The sequence below is a fragment of the Hydractinia symbiolongicarpus genome, chromosome 6 (genome assembly GCF_029227915.1).
Source record: "Hydractinia symbiolongicarpus strain clone_291-10 chromosome 6, HSymV2.1, whole genome shotgun sequence".
Lineage (NCBI taxonomy): Eukaryota > Metazoa > Cnidaria > Hydrozoa > Anthoathecata > Hydractiniidae > Hydractinia > Hydractinia symbiolongicarpus.
The window spans coordinates 23,826,783-23,836,723 of NC_079880.1; the positions used below are offsets into that span (position 1 = coordinate 23,826,783).

A 9,941-nucleotide genomic window follows, 5' to 3' on the forward strand; every position below is an offset into this window, starting at 1 on the left:
CGAAAAATCATTTAAATGTGACGAGCGACTATATTTTATTTTATGAACATTTTAAGATTAGCTTACATCGAAACCATAAGAAATGAGTCATATTGAAGAAGAACTACTTTGTTTATCACTAAAATACTGCCTGGAAGTGAGCGGAATTCGATTCGCGGTACCCAAACGCATTATACTCGCCCGTCATGATCAGAGGTATGATCGGGGTGAAGCATTCTCTGTTAAAAATGAAATACGGGTGCGTTATGATAAATATTCACCTATACATAAGAAATGAATTTAAAAACATGTAGAAACATACACATGAAATATTTTTAGTATTCAAAAGTTGTACGTATCTTGGTATTTAAAAATACATGTTTCCCGGCCGCTCGCTTACCCCCTCCACTGCCATTCGCAAATATCCAGACAAAAAATGAGAAGCAATTTCAGCTAATAGGGTTCACAACCTCGTCCCCAAGTCTTTCTTCTCTTTATGACAATCCGTCCATCGACATTGTCAGCCCATCAAATATAATTTTTTACTTGGAATGACATTCTACAATACTAAGGTTCGTCACAAGCAATAGTGATTTGGGATTTATGGCCCCCACCCCCTCAGGCGAGTTACAAGGGCTAAAAAGACTCAGGTATAATAGGGTAAACGCGTCAGCACGTCACGCGTAATGCGATATCTGTACCGTACGTCGGGATTAGTGTAACGCACTTTGAAATTGCAGCTACGGTAACGACGGCCATTAATACACTCTTCGTCGCGACATCCTGTGGCAAAATGGTATTTCGCTGCAAATTGACGCGATTGACACTTGGTTAAACGGGAAGCAAACACACAAATTTACTCCATTTAGAAATTTATTTGCCCTTTCTCGTCTTGAGCTTTTTAAGATAAAAATCTAATTCTTTTCCTTCTAGGATATATCCATCGCAACGCCCGCTTTGACCGGGTCGAGAAGAGATGCATGCTAAAACATAAAATAGTTTAACAAAAGGAAAGTACATAAATTAATTTCCCTCAGGTTATTCAAACATGGTTATTTACTTACCCATTACTCGCCCGCTAGTAAACTGCTCCTCGAGATGTTGCTCAACTTTGGAACCAGGTTTCCTGGCGTCAATTTTTCGTTGCGCTGAATGTGACCGAGTTTTGTTTAACACATCTTCTTCACCATCAGCCTAAATTTTACAAAAGCTCACAATAATGTTTTTTTTTTACCATAGGGAAAAATGCAGTCACTTTGAAAGTGTTAAAACAAAATAGAGTTACAACAAAACGTTTTTATCAATTTTTAATAAATAATTAGGCCATTAGAATGTCTATCAATTTGTTTTTTGAAAACATAAATAAAAAAAATTCTGAAACAAGTTTTGAATTAGAAAAAAAAGCACCTGCTGATCAGGAGAATGATACAGTTAATTTTATTGATAGATTTACTATTTCTAGATTTCAAGCCTAATTTACATTCAAATGTCCTTCATTGTTTGATTTTTTATATTTTTTATTTAAGCTTGCACATCACAAATTTTTTGAATAGCTGGAAAATGTTGCCGAATGGAAAAGAGTAAAACAATATTCATCTGATTTTTTGCATTTTATTCCTAACATTGATCACCACAGGTAATTTGATAAATGGATATCAAGCCTTAAAAGTCTGATGGCTACACATGCAAACAACATCAGTTTCTTACAAAAATTACTTACAGCTTTGTATCCCTTTTTTCGTCCCATAGCAACACCATAGTGGGCTTCAAACCTGAAAAACAACAGAAAAATAAATCATCCTTTACGTAAATAAAATTTTTCGTCTTATTTCACCACAGAATGTTTCAATCCAAATTTGCACCATTTTAATCAAGAAAAAAAAAATTTAACAAAATGGCATTAATGTAGACTGAAGCAAGGTTATATGGCACACCTATGACTCAATCACACTCTATGGAACATCCGTTAGGAGGCTGAGTAGCTTTAACTTCATATAATGCACTTAACTGCACATTATAGAAGAAGGGAACTACTCAGAGTGTGGTCTTAAGAAATGTGCAAGTTAATACATGTTTAAATCAATCTGTTGTTCCTTAACATGTCTTGACCAATCAAAAAAGTCCTAGACACAAGTTAAAGATTATGGAGCTTCATCCCCAAAATTAAGAAATTTTTATAACAAAAGAGAAAGTTAATTTTGGTGTTTAGAACTTTATAGGACAAAATATACTCCAAATAAGTAGATCTTTATGTACTTAATGATTTTAGAATTTTTAATCAATTTTTCTTTCTTCTAACTCAAATGCAGGTTAGATTTTTAATAAAAAGCATTCAATTAGAACATAACGAAAATAGAACAACTCGTAAGGTTTACTTTTCCTCAATCAAAAAAAAAAAAAAAAACAATTATTCAAAATAAAGAAAAAATATGCATAATTTAACAGCATGTAAAAGAATGGCATTTAATATAACAACTAATTTATAACCTTTGTTGTAGAATATCTGCAACTTACAGGCCTCACTTGCTTAGGGTTTCATTTTCATAAATTACCTACATCTCTATTTTGTTTGTGTGCATGCTACAAAATGTATAAAGGACACTCAAACTTGTGGAGATGACATGTTTTTTTCCACAGGTCAACAAATACAACTTAACCATACCATTGTTTAAAAGGAGCCCCATCAATGTGGACAATGGCATTCTTCACCAAAGTTTTTGTACGGACCAATTCATTATTACTGGCATTATATAACACATCTAAAATTCTGGTTTTCCGGGTGATGCCTAAAAACAAACTAAAGATATTTTCATATTGTTATTAGTACTAAATAATTATTTTTATCTATTCTAGTAATATTGCAAAATTAAAGCTTTCACAAATAGTTCGTAATTTGAAATGTTTGGCTGCCACTAAAAATTTATGTCAGAAATGAAACATAGCAACTTTATTGCTTCAGCTTTAAGTATTTAAAAATTAAGAAATTGCCATGAAGGATAATCCCAAACTAGCTGAAGGAAAATTTGTGATGATCAGTGTAACTATGACTAATAAGCAGTCACCAGAATGCATTTAGATCAAAACGATCCAACATCCTTTATTTAAACATTTGCATCACCTCATCACATAAAACCGTCAGGGATAACCACAAATTATAATAATAAATATTTAAAGTGGCTAGCCCAGAAAATCACAAAAACCTATAGTTAGTGGATTGTTTCCACTGGGGGTCACTAGAACAAAAAAGAAACAAAAAATGATAATAAACCTTAGACTTCCTCATATCAATCAAACATATAATCTGTGAAAATTGAGAAGAAAAAGAATTAAAAACAAAGATTAAAAAGTGATTTCCATTAGAATTTGCCAAATACATTAGAGATGGAAGTCTTAAACGAAAGCAGACTTCCATCACAGGTCACTTGGTCTGGAAGATTATTTCACACTTTTGCAGCTCTAAATGGGAAGGCTTTTTGCCAAATTCCGTGTTGACCAAGGGAAGTGTGAACCTGTTTTTTGAAGCTCCTCTTGTTTGATGATTTTGTCAAAAGGAATTTTGAGCGTATGTAATCAGGAGCAATGTGATTCATGGCTTTGAAAACAAATATGGAAAATTTGAAAACTAATAATAATAAATTAGGCTATGATCCACAAGAGCTTATTTAGGCAATTTATCTCTCCTAATTAGGCTATCAACGTGGTTTTTGCTACCTGCATAGTTGCAACGATTTTTATTAGCTAAAAAGGTATAGAACCTCCTTTTGATGGACAAATATAATTTTCTTTATTATTTGCGCTGTCAGAAGATATAGTTTAGTTTGTTTTAATTCAGAACACATGTGCTGTGTTTAGGCTTCTTTGTTTTACGGCCAATAGTTGCTTCTGAAAAAGGGCTAAATTTCCTGAGCACATATTTTTAACATGGTGGTGCATAGCCTAAATAGACTATAGACCATTTCGGAGATTATGCGCCATTATGGATTTTCGAAGCCCGGTGGTGCAAGTTGAACTTTGGACTTCACGTTTTGTTCAGTCTTTTCCCTAACGGACGTGGCAGGACAGTTTTGCTTTTTGTTATCTGTTTAATGTTTGTGATACTAATTTTATGTTATATATTTTGAAAGATGCTTTTATTATGCACTTATTTGTACTTTTAATTTCTTTTTGTACAATAAAGGCAACTTAATATATCCTAAAAATCTTTAAACTAGCTAGCTAGCTAGAGGTCTCCCAAAAATGCTTTTAGGACACTGTACTGTAGCTAGCTATAAGTCTGTAATTAGTAATTAATGCTTGATTAAAGGTAATTTCGTTTTATATTTAGATATTTAAAATTGTGTATTATAAAGATATTGGCATTGGATTTTAAACTTGGTTTTTTAAGGAGAAATTTTTGATTTTGGAAATTCTTGACTGGATTTGGACTTAAATTTTGTTTTTGGATTTGTAAAGAAATGTTTAGGTTGTAATATTTGTGAAGATCTAGAGGTTATAATCCATTGTCAATATACTTGTCAAAACTCTACAATGTTATCTATTCCTAAAGTGAAACTTAAGCTCGCAAAATAATCTGGCTTCTTCTCTATAATGGGTGTAAAAATTTTCAATACACTGCCCATAGAGATACGGTGAGCAGGTTCAGTCGCAAAATTTTAGGAATAGAGTCAGTAGTCATTTCTAATTGCAAATAATTTTTATTATTTTGATATTTTTATAATTTTGTTTTTCGATGATAATTACACTAATCGTATGTTTGTCCCTTGATTCGTCTACCTAAACACTCCTATCTGAAGTCTTTTAAGAGTGGTATTAGAAAGAATACCTGTCTCTCTTCTCTGCTTTTGCTATTGCCCTATAATTTTTTTGTACGCTTCCCTTTAGAAAAATATCAAAAAGGGAAAAATTATGAGTTTAGTTTACAGACTATGTTATTCAATTTTGTTTTTCTATGTTATTTGTTTCAGTCACAATGTATATTTTACATGATTTTTTGTTATATATACGTATGTCTTTATCTGTTTCTTTATCAGGACACACAATTATAGCAGTAATTTATTACTAAAGTGTAAATCTTTATGATAAATAAATAAATTACTCTTTGAAGCTCGTTTGAATTATTGGCATAAGTTCCATAGCAGAAAAAGCTTTGGCGATTAACTCACTATTACTCAGTCCACAAGAAGTCAGTCAGCTGCCTCACACTAAGTTCTAAAAAATCCTCATACGTTGTAAGCGGCACGATGGTAAAAATATGTTTAAAGTTGATTAAATATATCACTTCAGCGTTAAAATAATAATAAAAGACACTCAGTATCCCTACGTCCTACACATGTATTTAATTGCTATTTCTAATTAATTAATAGATCAAATCAATACGCTTAAATAAATGTTGTCTGGTGGTATACCCTGTTACTTAGATAAAAACATATGAAGACCTAGGCACGCTAAGAGTGTATACAAAACTCGTTTCTTTTTGTGTGTTTTAAGAGAGTTTTCTACTACGGCATATAGAGTTCAAAGTTCAACTTGCACCACCGGGCTTCGAAAATCCATAATTGCGCATATCTCCGAAATGGTCTATTCCTTGTCTAATTAGCCGAATTTTGCTTGAACTAAGATGATGTTATGAGCAACAAAGCAGACGTGGTTGTCGAGATAACCGTAAAAGAAAGACACATTTCCTAAATTCTTGCAGTTGGAATGTTAAGGTTAAACCTTCACAGTAGAAATCTTAATTAAACAGAATTTACAAGCAAATATCTAAAACATATTATTTAACTAAAAAAGAAGAATTCCTTGAAAAATCCAGTATTGTATTTATGAAGGTTTCACCACAAAAACATTATGATCTCCTCATTTCATAATGGCACGTGATTGGTTTAACCAGTATTATGACTCGCACCCGACCGCAAGAATAGATGCTCTCCTAACTAAGCTACATCCTAATTTGGCGTGATAGCTTAATTTGTGGTTATCCCTGACTGTAAAATAACAAACAAAATTAAATACAGCCACTCACTTTCTGAGCCCCACGAGTAATTTCCAGCATCTAATCTCATGGCTCTAAATTTTAAATTTCCACCGCGACATCTTACTGTGTGGATGCGCTTTGCCCCTATCTAAAGGAGCAATAATTAAAAAAAAATTACAATCCAATTTAACGTCAGAAGAAACAAAACCCCTTAAATTATTAGTTTGACCTCTTCGTACCCTGGTGTTGGCTGCTGGTCGACCCAAACAATGCTTCCTTTTTTTGGTCAACGGCTTCTTTCGACCACCTGTGGCACGGCGTTTATGCCAGCTGTCTCTGGATATACCTAGTAAAAGACATGTTTATGCATTATAGGTCAGCTAATACACAATGTCCAAATATCACTGAAAGGATATACCTCAACAGACAAAATATTTCGTGATGTATTTTATAAAATTTACGTCTTAAAAGTCATCATGAATAGTGATGTTCATGATTTGAAAGGATTTAATTAAAAATTCTAGCTTCTCTTTGCTTAACTTACCCATGTTGGTGCTGGAGTTAAAAGAACGTCGGTAATGCAAGGACCGTGTTTTGAAAATAAAGGGCCGCTAGAATAAAATGCAAAGGAAGATAAGGGATCAAAGTCGACATATAGCTACAAATTTTCATGTTGTATTTACACGAGTCCCTAATTTTCGATTAGATTTTGCGAATAAAAATGCAGAGGACATGTTCTGCCCAGATTGCGAAAACGGCCTGTTTACAACCGGGACAGCCGGATTATGTACACATGATCCGATTATGTTTTTTTTGCACTGGTTATGTAGTGGTGACCGGATTATGAACGCTGATATAATGGCTGGCCAGGCAGGCTATGATTAGCATTTTCTTCGAACTTTTGTGAATTAAACATTCTCTGGAAGATAGAACACCCCTAAAAACTAGAGATGGCGGAAGAAAAAATTCTCGACGTAATTCTTAGTTTAAAACTAATCTTGTAGTAAATACATTTCAGCATAATATACTTTGAAGTAACTAAATTTCACGGAACCTAAATTATTCTTTTTGCGGGAATTAAGTTTGGTGAAAAGTTATTAAACTTGCGAATCCCAAAATTTAGTATTTGCCTCGAAATTTCGTTTCATTTGAGAGCAACAACAACTTTGCCACCAGGGCTATTCGCTTGTCAGAATTGATGACGAATGATATAAAAGCGGTCGGCCCCGATTATATTTATTCTATAAGTCTGGAATAATATTTGACTGTCATACATAAGCCGGCCTTCCCCAATTATGTGCGTTCTATAATAAGTGAGAAATAATAGAAAAATGCCATACATAAGCCGGTCGGCCCCGATTACGTTCGTTCTATAAGTCTCGAATAATATTTGACTGTGTCATACATAAGTCGGCCTGCCCCGATTATGTTCGTTCTATAATAAATGAGAAATAATATTACACTGTCGTATATAAACTGGCCTGCCCTGATTATATGTCCCTTTTATAAGTGCCAAATAATATTTTTTGAGTAATAAGCCGGCCTGTCCTAATTATGTTGCCCTGATTATGTATTTTCTGCCCTGTTCTTAACCGGTGCAAGCTGCCGTACTTAATCAGGCCAATGTTCATTATCCGGGCAGAACAGACACAGCAGAAACAGAACAGTAATCCCAACCCAGCTGATTTTACTCCACGTAATACACAGCTTCTCTTTTACTAGCTCTAGACCACTTGCCGTGGGATGTAATGTTTAGATTTGGTGAAGAGAGACAGAGATGGTTTAATTAACCAAGAACTACAAATATCTAAAGCTAAACTAGCAAATCTCCATAAACTACACAATATGACAGGTTGTTTGACACACAGTTCAGGAGATAAACACTAAAAGGGAAACAGTTTTCCTATACATTCCCAAATTCCCATGTCATATAGGGAAATGGTTTTCTCATATAGAAAACCGTTTCCTAAACTACTATTTTTTTTTTAATTTTAATTTGGGTTTCCCTTTTGGAAACCGTTACCCATTCTCAAGACTATTTTACCTAATTGCGGAAAGAGGCTATGATAATTTTTTTTCTGTCGGTGAAAGTTTGCAGGAAAATATTCCCTTTCTATTAGTTAAAAATTTGTACTGTTTCTATTTTTGTGATTTCCTGATTGGGAAACCATTGCTGTATTTCTCGCCTGTTTAGGGTAACGGTTACCCAACTATTTGAAGTAAGAAAACAAAGATTCTACGAAAACTCAGCCCCTAAGATGACTGGGTGAATGGCCTGTTTCCCTTAAATGATAAGTGGCTACCTTAAAAAATACGGACTTGTAAATGGGTTAAATATCAAGTGACATTTGCTAAACAGGTGAATATTATATTATAATATATATTATAATAATAATATATATAATATATAATGTATATTATATATATAATAATATATAATATATATTATAATAATGGAAATAGTAGACTTTTTCCAAAGAGGGGTGGCCAGGCTTAATTTAACGCTCATTTTTTGAGCTAGATATATTACATAATAATATAAAAAATAATAATAATAACCCAATAAAGGTCTGCGTTTTACTAGACAACTCCCTGCAACATCCAACGGCTGGCCATCTCCCCAATTTCTTTCACATGGATTTAATTCACCTGGGACTATGGTAATATTCTGACCCAACTTAGAACATGACCTGTCTTAAGACAGGACGGACGATCTTTAGACACGGTGGCCAATCTTTTGACACAGTGGCAACTGCATTTGGATTGGACCTGGATTGTTGTGTGACTAGCTAAATATATATATAAGACTCAGATATCAAGATATAACATTTAGCTCAGTGTAATGTCATGTTATATATATACAGGTATGGCTAGCTAAGCTATTGTTAGCAGGCCTGGAAATTTGGTGGAAACGATCGTTTTGTTTCTGCAATGTTTCCGCTAATCAATGAAGACGGTAACAATAAATTGTTTCCCTTGGACAATATTTCAAATCTATATTAACATACCCATATAAGTCTGTCTGTCATGCAAAATGGTAGCTTAGCTGCGCGAGTAGCGAGGCACACACAATGTAGTATAAAAAAGTCGCGTGCATTTTTCCACGGGCTAACAACTAATTATATTAATTTTTACTCACAATCTTATTCCCTATTTCTCAAAGAGGAAGAATTTTCAACGATTCAAAAGTTTCTCATTTTTGTGCAGCGTTGATGCGTAGTACAAAACACTGCCCGCAAGAAAAAATGCCCTAGGTAGTGGCTAACTAGCTAGGTAGTGGTCAGAAAAGGCCAGAACAATTTGAACATGAAGTATATTTGAAACTTTTGTTGCTTTTGAGTATTTTTATTTAGAGAAAACAACTACCGTGGCTCATTATCCATGGATTTATGCTCAATGTGCTGTTGCTGTTTATGATATTTATTATACTCACAATATATCCTCCAGCATTCATTCAATTTTTAAAATCACAAACGGGTATATTTTTCACTTATTTGTGATATAGGTTAAGTTTTTAAGCGAACCTTGTTTAGTGGCAAGTGAAACTTCATAAAGTATAGAAGATTGATCAATCGCTAGGATTAGAATTGGAGCTTCTAGCTCAGACAGTGCTCACATACACTGTTTCTGATGAAGGAAATTTGTTCTTCTTTATTTAATTCTCTTCAACGTTGTTCCCCGGGTTTTCCTTTCAGTGTTATGACTTGAAATATTTGTCTCAAACACTACTTACTATGATACCAAATCAATTAGATCCCAATACGCTACTTTCTGGAATAATTTACAAAGAATTACCTCTACAGTACCACTGGAATGTAACGTACGCGATAATTATCACCTTCGCATGAGCTTTCGGTAGCGTCAGAACTTTCGTTGTTATTGTTAAGCCATTGTTAAACGCATGAGCTATTTTTGCATGTTGAAAACAATAGAGATCATGTTTGTTCGCGAAATTTAATTAGCTCATGTAAACTGCATTTGTCCCATTGTT

General features: G+C 33.7%; 1 protein-coding gene across 1 annotated transcript; it reads right to left on the bottom strand.

The window, feature by feature from the left end:
* Positions 1 to 834: 834 nt before the first annotated feature.
* Positions 835 to 6,556, bottom strand: LOC130647720 (40S ribosomal protein S8-like). Its single transcript, XM_057453675.1, has 7 exons — positions 6,495 to 6,556; positions 6,190 to 6,296; positions 5,999 to 6,098; positions 2,642 to 2,765; positions 1,700 to 1,751; positions 1,044 to 1,173; positions 835 to 962 (listed from the first exon to the last, which is right to left on the bottom strand). The coding sequence occupies exons 1-7, from the start codon at positions 6,496 to 6,498 to the stop codon at positions 853 to 855; spliced, it is 627 nt and encodes a 208-aa protein (XP_057309658.1). The 5' UTR covers positions 6,499 to 6,556; the 3' UTR covers positions 835 to 852.
* Positions 6,557 to 9,941: the final 3,385 nt, after the last annotated feature.